At 44.3% G+C, this 16,537-nt stretch overlaps 1 protein-coding gene across 2 annotated transcripts in view; it reads left to right on the top strand.

Moving 5' to 3' along the window:
- The window catches only part of LOC147422764 (ATP-dependent zinc metalloprotease FTSH 9, chloroplastic-like), a 64,735-nt gene that overhangs the window by 22,138 nt on the left and 26,060 nt on the right, over positions 1–16,537 (top strand). Inside the window, exons 2-3 of one of the 2 annotated variants that reach the window (XM_086502483.1) lie at positions 5,245–5,310; positions 5,452–5,559. In XM_086502483.1, coding sequence (XP_086358609.1) covers positions 5,245–5,310; positions 5,452–5,559 — 174 coding nt within the window. Of the gene's footprint in view, positions 1–5,244; positions 5,311–5,424; positions 5,560–16,537 lie in introns of both variants that reach the window. The other variant, XM_086502482.1, reaches the window with a different exon arrangement.

The following is a 16,537-nucleotide window of genomic DNA, read 5'->3' as shown; positions in this document are numbered from 1 at the left end:
TCGTATGAACCGCCTGTAGTATGAACATAGTCCCAAGAAGCTTCTAACTTCATGGACATTCCTCAAATCGGGCCAATCACGGATAGTCTCTATCTTGGCCGGGTCCATTTGCACTCCTGTTGTGTTTCTGACACAATGTGTCCCAAAAAGTGTATCCATGGTAGGAAAAAATTCACTTTTCTTTGCATTAATCACTAGCGTGTGATCTCGTAATGCCTAAAAGACTTGAAGCAGATGATCTCTGTGTTCTGCCTCATTCTTCGAGAAAACAATGATGTCGTCAAAGAAAGTGCCAACAAATAGCCTGTACTCTCGAAAAATCCTGTCCATCATCCGGTTAAATGTCGCAGGAGCATTGGTTAAGCCAAAAGGCATCACCAAAAACTCAAATAACCCAAAAGTCGTCCGAAAAGCTGTCTTGTAGACATCTCCTGGCGCTATCCTGATCTGATGATATCCACTCTTCAAGTCAATCCTGCTAAAGCACGAGGATCCCTGTAACCTGTTGAGTATATCATCGATCCTAGGAATCGGAAATCTGTTCTTGATGGTGATTTCGTTGAGAGTGCTATAATCGATGCACATTCTCCAAGATCTGTCTTTCTTCAAAATCAACAACACTGGAGAGCAATACGGTGAAGTACTAAGCTGGACAAGACCCTTTTCCAAGAGGTCTTTCACTGAGTTCATAATCTTTTCATTCTGTACTCGGCTCACACAATAAGGTGGCCGATTCGGTGGTGTGCTTCCAGATATCAGATCAATGGTATGATCTTCAGGCCCTCTCAAAAGCAATCGGCATGAGCGTGGAGAAAAAAATCTTGGCGTTCTTTTCTTCAGGTCAAAACATATTCAACTTTTATCCATGGTTCAGTTCTCCCAAAAGAATGAGTAAGAAAACTGAAGTTCATCAAGTACAATCTCTAAGCCCTTCATTTATCAAAGTCGCTTTCTCGGCCCGGTAGTCAACCACGGCGTAGTTCTTGTGGTACCAAGGGATCCCGAGTAGAACGTCACTCACGTGCCCTGAACACCCCTGTCATTGCAAACGAAGTTTGCCAATGCTCGGTGTAATGGCAACATCCCATCCGGGTGCCAGTCGAACTACCTCCGCCAGTGGCGTCAGTCTGTCGGGCGCAGTTCCAAATCGAGCCGCCAATTCCAAGTGAAAAGAAGTTGGCCTTGGCTCCTTCAAAAGAGCTTCTTGATCCTTCACTTTGCCCCAAAAAAAAACGGCAAAGTTTGTACTTTCATTCATTTGATTCGGTGCAAGTCCCACGTCATGTGGTACCAGTTCTGCTTTTCTATCTGCCTTTTCTGCCACATTCCTCAGCTGCTCTCGAACTCTCAGACCTGTCGTCGTCTTTATCATTCTGTTCTTTCTGTGCCTTATCAGGGCACTTTGCGGAAATATGTCCATGTTTCCCGCATCCAAAGCACTTCCCCTCTCTGATGAAGCGAGCTCTCTCCTCAGGAGTAAGCTTGGGTCGTGCATCCTTTTTTTTTCTCTGGGTTGCTCTTTTTCATTCTACTTTCATTCCCAGAAGTCTGTTTGGCTCGTTGTGTCATGGCCTCATCTGTGGGGTAGGTCAGACTGCCAGAGTGAATGGCAAAGCCCCGCTTCGCATGACTCATCAACTCCTGAATAGAAGCTGACTTCTGTTCCAAGCAGTGATCTCGGATCTCTGTAGGTAGACCCAAGGTAAACCGCTCAATTTGTTCTCTGAACGAGATCTTCTTGAATGAAGAGGCGGGTAGAAAAGAGCTCCAGAATCTTTCACAATAAGAATTCACTGTATCGCTCTTGGTCATCCGGAGATGGTTCCAAGCAGCTCGTATATCTCGCTCAAACTCTTGAGTCAACCAAGAAGAAATAAAAAGCCTCTTGAATTTCAGCCATGTAACTGGCACAGTCTTGCTTAATAGAAGCGTGGACCACCAAGTACGAGCATTCCCCTCAGAGTAAGAGGCAGCTCTCCGAATCTTGGAGTGCTTTGAATAGCGTCCTCCCGCGAAAGCGATGTCAAACTGCTGTATAAGAGACAAAGCCTTCGAAGCATCTGAGTATCCTGAAAAGTATCAAACTTGATCGAGTGGCCACCTTCCTTAAACTCTCGGACTTTCTTGCTGTTATCTTCGAGAAAGTCATACTGGTTGGCTTTGTAAAAATTCTTCTTGTTCGCATAAAACTTTTCGTCATCGGAATCTGAGCTGTCTGTAGACGAGTCCTCAGTAGAACTGTCAGTCTCTGGGCGAGATGTAGCCTTCTTTGCCTTTTTCTTGCCCGTTCCGAAGCTGTGTCTTGCTTCGCTTTTTGCTTTTTTTCTGTCTTCTTCGCTCTAATCCGAGGAGCTAGAAGAACTGTCAGAAGAAGAAGAAGAAGAACTGGGTACTCCTTCAAATCGAACACGCTTCTTCCGTTTCTTTGCTTTGTCGAATGTCGACTGACGACCCAAATATCCCGGGAAGTCAGTACCTTTGTTCTGCTTTTTGCCGTGCATTTTGCCGTGCTTTTTGCCTTTCTTTTGCACGTCGAAAAGCTGAGCAATCCGTGCATCAACCACGTTCTCCAGTTCCTTCTCCGTATATTTCTTGGAGGTAGAAGGTTTCTTGAGAGCGGGTTTCGGGAGTGGTGTTGTGGTTCTCTGCCACTCCATCTGTACCTCTTTCAAAGAGGTCTGGTTCATATATTTTACCATCTTCGGGTCCTTGGCAAAATTGAGCATCATCTTTGTTGCATCGCCAATCAATTGACGACGCTCCATCTCTGTTTGCTCCGCCTGAGTAGGCCGAGGCGGGCCATACTCTCTGTCTGAATCTTCGTTGTGATCCCAGCCCGCATCTCCAGATGCAGAGGGAGTCGACTGATCATTGCCTGAAGCCATAGGTGCCGCGGAAAAAAAAATTTCGGGGATCGGATTTCCCGTAGAAGAGAAATCGGCCGTGCTCTGATACCACTGTAACAAACTTGGACACTCCAAGTCAAGAATCAACCGCGACAGCACCAAATAACCACTTCAAAACAATTCACAGATCACAATAGATTTGCACTGGCCCGGCGGAGTTCCGTGCCTAGAGATATTGGCCCCAAAGACTGGCGCCCCTTTCGGTATTTCTTTTTGTATTAATCAATCATCAAAGTACAAGAGAGCGGTTAGGGTTTCACTCTCAGACTCTGCGTCCAGATGCTCTGAGAAGTGAGGCCCTCACCACTAATTTAAAGGTTACAAGGGATGCCCAAAAGCAGAGCCCCAAAAGCTTTTAAAATCAAAAGCATCAGTTCTCTCTCTCTCTTAGAGAGTCTTTTCTCTTTTTTTTTAATAAAAAAAAAGCAAAAGCAAAATTCGCGTCGCTCATCATTTTCCAAAAAAAAATTATTATTATTTTTTTTTAATAATAATCCGCCTCCGCGATTTCCGGAATTTAGGGTTTTTGGCAAAAATTAGGGTTTGCAGGAATTTTAGGGTTTCTGGCAGAAATTAGGGTTTCTGCTGTCCGCCACGTCATCACTTTGTGACAGCAAGAGAGAGAGTCACTTTGCATGGGTAAGTGTGCCAATTGGCACACTTAATAACTCAAAAACCATTCAACTTTTGACTTTAAAAGTTCGTAGACCATTAATGAAATGTGCAATTAACTCACAATTGCACATTGCATGCTACTTATGAAAACGTCAGCTGCTCCCCGGCACAATGCCGTACCGGCATTGCTCTTGCACCACCTGTTCGCACTTGTCCGGCCATTTGGTCTGGGCACAAATAATTAAACTTAATTTAATTAGCTTATCCTAGGGCCTTATTAAAAATAATTCCGGCCCTAGGATCATTGTTCTAAGGACCCCATCTCATTCCTGTGCTCGCACTGGTGCGCATAATTTTCTGAGCCTCAAATTTTGCGGCTATTGTTTATCCCTTATTGAAGATTTGATTGTCCAATTAGTAGGGCTTCAGGGTATTTTGTGCTAGGGTCCCTCTAAGGTGCTCTAGCCTGCATTTAGGCACACCTGAGGTCCTAGAATTGCTAGTTCTATTCTGATGTGCACACAACTAATTAAATAATTATTTTCTCCTAAATAAATTAATTACTTCGAAAGACTGACATTGTTACATCCCTCTTGGTTCTAAACAGTTGACCTCAATTGTAGAGCGTCGACATAACTGTGCAAGATGTCTAGGTAATCCTTGAGATCGAACTCAGTCATCCACTTTGCATCTAAAGGTGTGTAATTTTTGAACTTGACTAAATACTTTCGATGTAGTCTCCCGGACTTTATTATTTGGTCTGGTTGAAGGATTTTCTCAGTCTCTTCGACTTTTGGAGGATTGTCTTGAATTGGAGCCACCTCCTAGTGAGGGAAAAAATGCCCCGGCGGTCCTAAGTGTGTTCACACACATCACTGCCACATGTATATGGTAAGACAATAGCCAACTTGGAAGCACGTAAAATGTGGTGAAAATTGTGGCGGGATTTACGTTGAGTGGAGCTTTATACATTGGCAGTTGTAGACACAGCATGAGAGCTTAACATAAAGAAATATCGGAAGGGGAGCCTAGTTGAGGGGCCATTGCATTTGAGTGATGAACTTTGTCTCATTGTATCTTGTTTCAAGTGTTAAATTGTCTTTCATTTCAAATACTTGAAGCAAAATGGCCCATGAGACTAGAACAAAGTACAACAGTTGAGGACATCTCTCACCACAAAATGCACCTAGCGTTTACAGGAAACTTGTAAATAGTTACAATGCACGTGCTAGGTTTTAGTTTTTACCTATGATAAAGATTTGCAATTTGGCATATTTTAGTTATAATTTCCAAAAAGCCTGCAAAGTTTTGGAAAAACCCTGTAAACCTGTCTGCATAGAAAAATGTTCTAACGCTGATTACACATCATACAAATTTTGGTGATAAGAGATCTGATGGTATAGCTGAGGGAGGCGTTTATTTATGCAAACATTGAGCCACAATCACACTTATAAAATGCAATGCACTCACATAAACACAGAGATTGGATATCCGGAGTTGTGTGACTTTTTACTCTGAATACTAACTGAAAGCGATTTTCTAGGCTGATTGATGAATGGCTGATATTCTTGAGGTTGTTCATGTACTTTCTCAAGTAATGTGTTGAGATTATTTTGGGTCACTTAAAGCCTGGCCAAACAATTGTTTTTGGGAATAGTTGCTATTTTGGTCCGAAACAAGTTAACAGTTAATGGCATATTAAGAGTTTGCCTGCGACTTGCAGATAGGCCTTTTATATATTGGTCTTATCGCTGGTCTTCTTGGACGTTTTCCAATCAAATTTCCACAGGTATGAATTGGTCGGTTGTTTTTGATAGTAAAATAAGATAGAGTTCTGCTGACAGCAGGTGCTTGAGATTGTTGATGTTTATGTCCTGATTTGAGAGCATTTGCTTGCTGAAAGCGGTCAACTGGTCGTTTGAGAAACCAGAAGGGCCAAGACTCAAATGGAAATAGGGATCAAGATCGAGGTGGCGCTATCACATTTGCAGATGTGGCAGGCGTGGATGAAGCAAAAGAGGAGTTGGAGGAAATTGTGGTATGTTAAAGTTACCACTCTTCATTAAACTTTAATGTATTTAATGATATTCCAATTTTGTAAAACTCAAGTCAAGTAAGCTTTCCTCAATTCTTTTGCCCCTTTTTTTTGTCTAAAACCTTTGTAAGTAGCTGTTGTTCTGTTTCAATTGAATAAATTTAATCATCAAATTAGTCTTGCTTCGTCATCCCTGTTGAGTCGAGTGGCCGTCCACATGAAATATGAAAGAGCACAACTAAAGGATAAAAGGCTCAATTGTAATGTTCAAAGCGGCACCAATGAAATGGTGTGGCTGCCTCTCTGTGTGTATGACATAACAGCCAGAAGTGTGTGTCTGAGAGAGATGCGAGGTCACCATGCAAGTACAGCATGGTTTTGGACGGGCTTTTCTGCCCTGTGTGGAGGCTTTAATTTATAGGAGATTTTGCGTACCAGCTGCCTTCTGGGAGCAGCAGATGCGCAGATTCATTCCGACAGCCTTTCAACGATCAAGTTGCAGAGGACTGTGACCTACAGCCCACAAAAGATGGGCAAGAAGAAGAGGAACAGGGCTGCTCCTGCCCTGCAACAAGTGGAGATGATGAAAAGAAGGGCTGCTTCCTGCCCCGTGCACCAAGTGGAGAAGGAAAAGAACAGGCCTGGCTCCTGCCCCATGCAAAAAGTGGAGAAGAAAGCACATGTACAGTTAACTTAGACCTGCATCAAACAACCTCTGCAAGTTTTGACGCTTCTCAGGGTAATGAAGAAATGAAAGTTGACATGGAACTTGGTAATTTCCCGTCCTTCCAAGCAGAAGGACAAAGTGCCAACCTGTTTTCAATCTTGCACCAAGGCCTTTCACAACTTCTTGGTGCATGGCTCGCAGAGAAGTTTTGCAAAACAGCCAGGAAGAGCATCGCCATGCTCACAAAAGGTAGTTACTCATGTGAAATCTATGTCACTTGCTATTTTACAACTGTTGCCATCCTTGACCAAAGCTTACCCTATCTGACTCTAGCCTGCTGGCACTTCCCTCAGCCTTGACCTTGAGTGAAAATGAAGCTGGTGGTCGTGCTCCTGTCCGTGCTTCTTGTTGTGCGAGATTACTTGTGCTCTACAAGCATTAGAATTCTGCCTCAAAGACACTACATTTCGTTATTCTTGCTGAGTACAATTCAAATCTATAATGTCTGATGTGGATCATGGGGATTTTCACCAGTGTGCTGGAGACATAGTTGCAATCATCTCAGCAACACAAGTGTAACAGGCTTGGACACCCCAAGCGAGAAATCAATAGCAACACGTACAGAAACTTCGAAATCACTGAACTTTAATAGGGAGAGAGAGAGTGAGAGTCGTGGCACGGCGGAGTTCCGTGCCCAGAAGCATTGGCCCCAAAGACCAGTGCCCCTTTCGGTATTTCTTTATCATGGATCATTGCAAAGTACAACTCTCGAGGGACCTCTGCTCTCAGACTCTGCTTCTAGATGCTCCGCAAACTGAGGCCCCAAGGGCCCTTTTATTCTTATAAGGGATGCCCAAAAGCAAGCAGTTTAAAAGCACTTTCCCCCAAAAGCATCTGCTCTCAAAAGCTGGCGCTGGAGACTTTTAAAGGCAGCCAACGTAATTTGTGGAAATCCGTACAGCTGCCACGTGGCACCTTAGTGCATTGCGGAAATTCCGTACGGCCCTGCTACGTCAGCATCCGTACGTTTTGCCACGTCAGCATGCCAGTGCATTTTACGGAAATCTCTTTTAGGGTTCAAGCTTTTGTCTTTTAGGGTTTCGGGCCCCACGGCTGGTGCTTCATAAGTTCTTCAAGTTAGTCCATTCAGTTTCTCTTGTCCACTCGACCATCTCTCTGCTGGTTGGTCATGCCACATCATCACTTTGTGACATTTCCCCCTCTTTAAAGAATTGTAATCACCCTCGAATATGACTGCAAAACCAACATAAGCCAGAAACTAGTTCAGTAGACATCGACTCCAAACTCCACCAATCCAGCACTTCTACAAAGACATCAGTCACAAATCAATCACATTGTGTCGAGGGTCTCAGATACAAATCCTGATCATTGTAACCATTAGCAATGACATCCCAGATCTGTTAGTGACGGATGTCTTGATCTACTAGATCTTGTTCATATCCTTTCACATTTCAATAAAGCAAACCATGCCCATGACTATCCCCACAAGACAATACATCCACATAGCATGCAGTTCACAAATCACACACTTAGTTCACACTGAACATTCAAATCATATTCATATCACACACCTCCGTCGAGATCTTGGACGAGAATCATGATCTACGGTTACATGTTTAGCAATCACATCTAGATCTGTCACTGATCTCTCGCAGATGTCTCAATTGACTAAATTTTGTTTCGATCATGTCCATCTCATCTCTCTTGAGAACAAGACCAAAATGCTGCAGTCATTTTGTCTCTCAAACATGCACTCAAACGCTACTCACATGAGAGCACATGTAACAGATTCATTTCGGGAATTTTAAGTGAGAGTGTTCCGTGAACCAACTGCCGAGAAGGCGACGTCAAACTATTGTACAAACTCAAGGGTTCGAAGGGTGTCGTGGTAGACTGAAAACGTCTCAAACCTAACGGCCTGACCCTCTACCTTTAGCCCCTTGGTCTTCTTGCTCATCTGCTCACTTTCAGAAGAGGACGAGCTCTCCTCCTCCAAACTGCTAGATGGCCTTCAATGCCTTCTAGATTTTAAAGAAATTTACTTTTCTTGCTTTTTCTCCGCTTCTTCCGCCTTTTCTCATCCTCTTTGGAACTAGAGGACGATTAACTATCGGAACTCTCTGAAGACGAAGAAAAATCTGAGCCATCGTCGAAACGAGCATGCTTCTTGGATCTGCTTGCCACCTCGAAACTCAACTTCCGGCCCAAATAACAGGGGAAATCGACCGATTTCCTCTCCTCTGGAGAGTGCTTCCAGCCTTTCATTATCTGGTTCATCTTCTTGTCAAGAGCTCCATCTAGCTGTTTTTGCGAGTACAGTTTCCAACTAGGCTTTTCTTTCAGCTGTCTCCCCGACGGAGGAGAATCAATGGCCTCTTGTCGTAGACTTGGACACCCTAAGTCAGAAATCGGGCACGACACACGAGAGAATCACTTAAAATACTTCACAATTTTCACACATTTAATTAGAGAGTTGACACGGTCCAACGTAGTTCCGTGCCCAGAGGTATTGGCCCCAAAATTTGGCGCCCCTTTCGGTATTTATTTTTATATTAATGCTTGAGCAAAGCTACAACTCCCGCAGGCTCTCTCTGCTCAGTCGCTCGTCAGCACACACTGAGGGAAAGAGGGGCCTTGGGTTCTTATCTAAAGGCCCTTGGCCATCAAACTCAAAAGCAATTTTACACGAAACGCTTCTAACTCAAAAGCTGCTGGCCCAAAAGCAACCAACGTGATTTACGGAAATCTGTACAGCATGCCACGTGGCACAACGCAAATCGCAGAAGTCCGTACTATTGCCACGTCAACATTGTCAGCGCAAAATGCGGGCCTGCCATATAGTTTTGCCACACCATCAACTCGTACAATTTGCCACGTCATTGATTTGTGACATACCCCCCTCTTGAAAGAACTGTAATCGCCCTCGATTACGCCTGCAAAATCAGTCATAAGGCATAAACCAGCTCAGTAGACACTGACTCGTAATACCGTTGCACTAGACGACACAAATCCAGCACTTGTACAAAGACGACAGTCACATCACATCACATTTAAGTCATATCACATGTAACAGATTTGGGGACCCCAAGCTGAGAATTTGGCACGGCACACGAGAGGACATCTCTTGAAATACTTCAAACACTTGATCACAATTTTTTTCAATCGACACGGCCCGACGTAGTTCCGTGCCTAGAGAGATTGGCCCCAGAGACTGGTGCCCCTTTCGGTATTTCTTTTTATATTAATGCTTGAGCAAAGTACCGTTGCCTACGGGTTCTCTCTGCTCATAGGCTCGTCAACACAAATGAGCCAGAGAGTGGCCGGGGGTCTTATTTAAAGGCCCTTGGCCATGGAAAAGCAATTATATGAAAAGCTTTCAAACTCAAAAGCAGTGGCTCCCAAAAGCTGGTGCTTATTTGAGCCAGCGTAATTTACGAAAATCCGTATGCTGCCACATCAGCACAGCTAGCGCGTATCGCGGGCGTTCGTACAGCCAGCCAACGCAATTTACGGTGGGTCTGTATAGCCTAGGTCGCCTGTGCGTTTCTTTAATTTTTTATGTCCCTAGGGCCCCATCGGACGGGACCCTATTAGTGTTAGGTGCAGCGGAATGAACGTTTGTGCTTTGCTCAAGATGAGTGCTCCGAACTGTGCTCTAGTTTCCTTTTGTTCTTATGGAAGGGAGAGCCTTCCGTTCTTAATGAGAGAATGCTATGATCACAAACAAAGTGAATGAATATTGTGCGTGCAAGTGTATGAGACAGAGAAAGAGAGAAAAGAGATACGACACCAGAGACGTAAAACCCTCCTTTGAAGACCCCACTCTCGTCGGCGAGAGTGGTCTACTTATGATTGCACAATCTGGTACAAATGAATGCAAGTGATTGATGCATGTCTAGGCTATGTCGACGATGACGACGATGAAGACGAAGTCGACCTAAGGGCTGAAATCTGCAATCTTTCTACTGCTGTCCGAAAACGCTATGGGCTGAAATCTGCAAATCTTCTATCTGCTGAATTCTGACTCTATGTCAGTGACGATGTCGATGACGACGATGTGACGACGACGCGCTGAAAATGCAGATGCTGAAATCTGCGTTTTCCGGGCTGAAACTCTAAACCTGGCGGAAACTGACCGTAAGGCGAGGAACTGCTGCGGGAAGGTGAGATCTGCGAGGTTCGGGACTTGATCTGTGATGTCTAACTGCTGAAAACTGAAAACGCTGATGGTACTTGACTTTCCGTCGCGATGATCTGCAAAAACGCTGAGGTGGTGCTGCAAATAAAAAACGCTAGGGGCTGAAATTGGTGTTTCTGTCGCCGTGGTTCTGCAAATGCAAAAACGCTAGGCTGATCTGTTGTGGTCTTGTCGCCAGGGATTTGCAAGAGCAAAATGCTGGCTGATCTGCGGTGTTCTTGTCCAAAAACGCTAGCCAAGCTGTTGTGAAGCAAAAACGCTAGAAGTCCTTGGGTTCTACTGAGAAGTTGCGTGTTGAGCAAGGTGCTCCTGCTGCCTCTTCTGCCATTGAGTTCTAACTTGGGTTTGCTTATATAGAAACTTAGCAAAATTGCCCTACCTACTTTTGTTGGGAAGTCACTTAAATTAATAAGTGAAAAATGTCAAAAATAGGGAAAATAGGCTGAAATCACTGGAAAATTCCCATGATGGAATCTAATGGATTCTGATGGGATCATGCTGTGTGCAACCAGAGGATATGCATCTATGCTAAGTGACTGGGCATGCACGGTCTACGAATAGACTCACAAAAGTGCCAGATCACTTGTAATCTAGACTGACTGAACCCTGATCATGCTGTAGCTTGTCCATGGACACATAGGGTTGGATGTGTCACGTGACATCCCCTCCTTTTCAAAGTGAGGTACTGGTACCGAACTGTATGGCGTCGAGGGAGATCGCCAATAGCATCCGGATTCCTGGAAGGGACTCTTCGTTGGCCCACTCTGATGTGTGGGTCGTGCGGTACTTGAACTTCATAAAGGTCTGCAACGCTTGCTTCTTTGGGCCGCGCCGAAAGCGACACAAAGTCTTCTGTGGCTCCTTCGATGCTTCAACTTTGTCGAGAATCAAGCTTCTTTCTTCTTCAAGAATCTCCATGGCTGAAAAGTTTTGAAACCATTTCCAACACAAAAACATGAACATACCCATTCCATGTAAAGTGAATGGAAAAAATCTTGTCTTCCTCAAAGATTGTGCATGCAATGTAGATGAACATAGAGACGGAGTAACAAACCGTTCATCAAACACATGCAAACAATGAGATCGAATATTTCTCTTATGATCTAGAGCAATCAACTGTGGCAATTCACAACGGAAATGCCCATGCTTGGTGCTCATACGTTCATGTGCTCGTTCGAAAACTGTGTCATGCCAAGGAAGAGACATGGAATGTGACTTCCTTACATACATACTTTTCAGATTTTCATGAAAAATCCGCATACATTCGTGCTCATCCATGAGAGAAACGTGCTCAGCATACAATATGTCATGCCTAGGAAAAGGGATCACATAACGATGCTGACGAAAATACAAGAAACGATCACGAAGGAAACACTCGAACAATGCGTGCATATCAATCATGTGAACACATAATACTTCCTGTGAATGTTCTTTGGACCTAGGCTCGAGAGCCAAGATCGGTTCTTCCTGAATGATCGAATCGTCCTGTGGGGGTTCTTTGGACCTCGACTCGAAAGCCAAGATCGGTTCTTCGTGATTGATCGAATCTACAACGAGGTTAGCTTCGCTAGAAAAAGCATCCACTAACTCATCATCCTTGTGAACAATCACATCATTTCATGCAACTCATCATGCTTGTGAGAAATCACATCTTGATCATGCAAATCATCATGCTTGTGAGAAATCACATCTTGATCATGCAGATCATCATGCTTGTCATTGGCATCCAAATCATCATGCTTTTTACAATCATGCAACTCCTGTGTGTCATGCTTGGGAGAAGAAGAGACTGAGAGAGTCTCCTTTCCCCAAATTTCTTGCATCTGTGCTTGCATCTTTGAGGGCTTTCCCCAAATTTCTTGCATCTGTGCCTGCATCTGTGAGGGCTTTGTTCTCGCGATCAAATTCTGCTTGTCTTGCTTTGTTCTCTCGATCAAATTTGGCTTCACTTTCCTTTTCTTCCAAGTCGTACTGACGCTCTATGGCTGCCATTCCTTCTTTGTAGTCACGATCTATGGCTGCCCTTCGTTCTTCGTAGGCCTTTCTTTCTGCTTTTCTTTCTTCGTGGTCTAACTGTCTTTCCTTAAACAACTGCTTCAACTCCTCCATAGGAGTTAGTGTAATCTTTATCATAGATGGGGAAGGGGGAGGGTCAGAAAAACCTCCTGGTGGAGAAAATTCTTCTTCGCCTCTCTCATGCTCATCACCTCCAAGTGAAGTATCCATTCTGCTTCGAGTGATGACCATCCACTGAAGTCGTGGGTTCTTGTGGTTCTTGGGGTCTTGGGTTCTTAAGTTCACGAGGAACTTGGGTTCTTGGGGGTCTTGGGTTCTTAAGTTCACGAGAAACTTGGGTTCTTGCAGGTCTTGAGTTCTTGAGGTTCTTGAGGTTTTCTTTCGCTTGCAAACCGCATTTGAGAAGGATCTTCTCTTCACCCGAGTTCTACTCCTATCCGCGGGCGTACCCCTTGGCGGCCTTGCGCTCACACCAAGGTTGCTTTTTCCCACCTCACGTCGATTGGCCGGCCGCTAAGTGCACGGTCCGCTCTCAATGAGTGAAAAGAGACAAGGGGAGGCTGGACAAGCCCTTCTTTCTTGGGATTCTTGTCACTCTTCAAAAACACGATTAGGAATCGACACGCCCAAGCGAACTTGGGTTCGTGCGACCGCAACAAGCAAAAAAATTCTTGTGATTCTTGTGGTTCTTTCCTTGAGTGATACAGAACACTGCCAAAGCTCTGGTACCAATGTTAGGTGCAACAGAATGAATGTTTGCGCTTTGCTCAAGATGAGTGCTCCGAACTGTGCTCGAGGTTCCTTTTGTTCTTATGGAAGGGAGAGCCTTCCGTTCTTAATGAGGGAATGCTATGATCACAAATAAAGTGAATGGATATTGTGCGTGCAAGTGTATGAGACTGAGAGAAAGAGAGAAAAGAGATATGACACCAGAGACGTTGTAAAACCCTCCTCCGAAGGCCCCACTCTCGTCAGCAAGAGTGGTCTACTTATGATTGCACAATCTGGTACAAATGAATGCAAGTGATTGATGCAAGTCTAGGCTATGTCGATGATGACGAAGTCGACCTAAGGGCCGAAATCTGCAATCTTTCTACTGCTGTCCAAAAACGCTATGGGCCGAAATCTGCAAATCTCCTATCTGCTGAATTCTGACTCTATGTCGGTGACGATGTCGATGACGACGACGACGCGTTGAAAACGCAGATGCTGAAATCTACGTTTTCCGGGCTGAAACTTTAAACCTGGTGGAAACTGACCGTACAACGAGGAACTGCTGCGGGAAGGTGAGATCTGCGAGGTTCGAGACTTGGTCTGCGATGTCTAACTGCTGAAAACTGAAATTGCTGATGGTACTTGACTTTCCATCGCGATGATCTGCAAAAACGGTGAGGTGGTGTTGCAAATAAAAAACGCTAGGGGCTGAAATTGGTGTTTCTGTCGCCGTGGTTCTACAAATGCAAAAACGCTAGGCTGATCTGCTGTGGTCTTGGCGCCAGGGATCTGCAAGAGCAAAACGTTGGCTGATCTGCGGTGGTCTTGTCCAAAAACGCTAGCCAAGCTGTTGTGAAGCAAAAACGCTAGAAGTCCTTGGGTTCTGTTGAGAAGTTGCGTGTTGAGCAAGGTGCTCCTGTTGCCTCTTCTACCATTGAGTGCTAACTTGGGTTTGCTTATATAGAAACTTAGCAAAATTGCCCTACCTACTTTTGTTGGGAAGTCACTTAAATTAATAAGTGAAAAATGTCAAAAATAGAAAAAATAGGCTAAAATCACTAAAAAATTCCCCTGATGGAATCTGATGGATTCTGATGGGATCATGCTGTGTGCAACCGGAGGATATGCATCTATGCTAAGTGAGTGGGCATGCACGGTCTACGAATAGACTCACAAAAGTGCCAGATCACTTCTAATCTAGACTGACTGGACTGACTGAACCGTGATCATGCTGTAGCTTGTTCACGGACACATAGGGTTGGATGTGTCATGTGACAATAAGTTGGAACAACTTATTACTTTGGGACTATTCCCTTTTGGACTATACCCCCCTCTTGAAAGAATTGTAATCGCCCTTGATTATGTTTGCAAAAATAGATAGAGGTCATAAACCAATTCAGTAGACACTGACTCTTAAGTACCGATGCACTAGACACCACAAATCTAGTACTTGCACAAAGACGACTCAGTCACTGCCGCAACAAAACCACTCAATCTGTTCCTCAAAAGAGACCTTCTTAAATGAAGAGGTTGGTAGAAAAGAGTTCCAAAATCTCTTGCAATAAGCGTCCAAAGAATCTCCCTTGGTTATCAGAAGGCGATTCCAAGCGGTTCGTATATCTCGTTCGTACTCTCGAGTCAACCAAGAAGAAATAAAGAGCTTTTTGAATTTCAACCACTTTCTTGATCTTTCACTTTGTCCCATGCGCAACAAAGTTCTGTACTTTCATCCATCTGCTTTGGTTGGTTCCCATACAATCCGGTACCAATCCTGCTTTCATCTTGCCTTTTTTGCCACGTTCCTCTGCTGCTCTAGAACTCTCTGGCATGTCTATAGTTTGTCCTCGTTGTGCCTTTTTGGGGCACCTTGCGGAGTTGTGCCCTTGTTCCTCGCAACCAAAACACTTCCCCTCTTTGAGATATCTCTCTCTTCAGTAGTCAATCGAGGTCGTGCATCTTTCTTTTTTTGGGGATTCTTTTTCTTTCTATTTTCATTGGTCGAAGTCTGTCTGGTCCTCTGAGTCAACATCTGTGGGGTAGGTCAAATTCCCTGAATGTGTCGAGGATCCCCGTTTCTCATGTCCCATTAATAGTTGTATAGACTCAGACTTTTGTTCAAGGCAGTAATCTTTGGATCTCTGTAGGGAGTCCGCAACAAAACCTCTCAATCTGTTCTTTAAAAGTGGCCTTCTTAAACGAAGAGGTCGGTAGAAAGGAATCCCAAAACCTCTTGCAATATGTGTCCAAAGTATCATGCTTGGTCATCCGAAGATGGTTCCAAGTGGTTCTCACATCTCGTTCGTACTCCTGAGTCAACCAAGAAGAAATAAAGTGCCGTTTGAACTTCAACTACTTAACGGGGGCTTCTTTCCTAAGAAGAAGAGTGGACCATTATGTTCGAGCATTTCCCTTTAAAAACGATGCGGCCCTTTTGATCTTGGTGTCACGTGACACATCCAACCCTATGTGTCCGTGGACAAGCTACAACATGACCAGGGTTCAGTTCAATCAAGTCAGTCTAGAATAGGAAGTGATCTGGCACTTTTGTGAGTCTGTTCGCAGACCATGCATGTCCAGACACTTAGATTAGATGCATATCCTCTGGTTGCACACAACGTGACCATTAGATTTCCATCAGAACCCATCAGGAGCATTTTTACAGTGCATAGACCTATTTTCCCTATTTTTGACATTTTTCACTTATTATTTTTAAGTGACTTTTGTTGGAAACTAGGTAGGCAAATTTACTAAGTTTGTATATAAGAAACCTAGCGCTAGCACTTTCTGACACATGAGCACCTTTCCTCAACAGGCAACTTCTCAGCAAGACTCACTCCATCAGCAAACCTAGCGTTTTTGCTCTGGCAAGGCCTAGCGTTTTTGGACAAGATCAGCCTTTGGCGTTTTTGCTTTGCAGATCAGCAGATCCACAGCAAGACACAACATACTCCCTAGCGTTAGTAGTTTTCCGCAGCAGAACTCCAAATCAGCCTAGCGTTTTTGGATTTGCAGAACCTCCCAGCGTGTTGCAGATTCTTCGCAACAAGACACTCATAAGCACGATGTAGGTCCAAAGAGAGTGAAAGGAGCGCTCGTTGCTGCTGCTCTGTCACGTGACACATCCAACCCTATGTGTCCGTGGACAAGCTACAACACGACAAGGGTTTAGTCAGTCCAGTTAGTCTAGATTTAGAAGTGTTTTGGCACTTTTGTGAGTCTATTCGCAGACAGTGCATGCCCAGACACTTAGATTAGATGCATATCCTCTGGTTGCACACAGCATGACCATCTGATCAGAACCACAATCGCGTTTTCAAAACCACAATCGCCCCCTCTTTGCATGGCGTTTTCAGCAGATAAGGAAC

Source organism: Adiantum capillus-veneris, chromosome 27 (assembly GCF_014529385.1).
Source record: "Adiantum capillus-veneris isolate H3 chromosome 27, ASM1452938v2, whole genome shotgun sequence".
Classification (NCBI taxonomy): Eukaryota; Viridiplantae; Streptophyta; class Polypodiopsida; order Polypodiales; family Pteridaceae; genus Adiantum; species Adiantum capillus-veneris.
The sequence above is the reverse complement of the archived record's forward strand: the minus strand, read 5'-3'. Positions and strand labels throughout refer to the sequence as shown.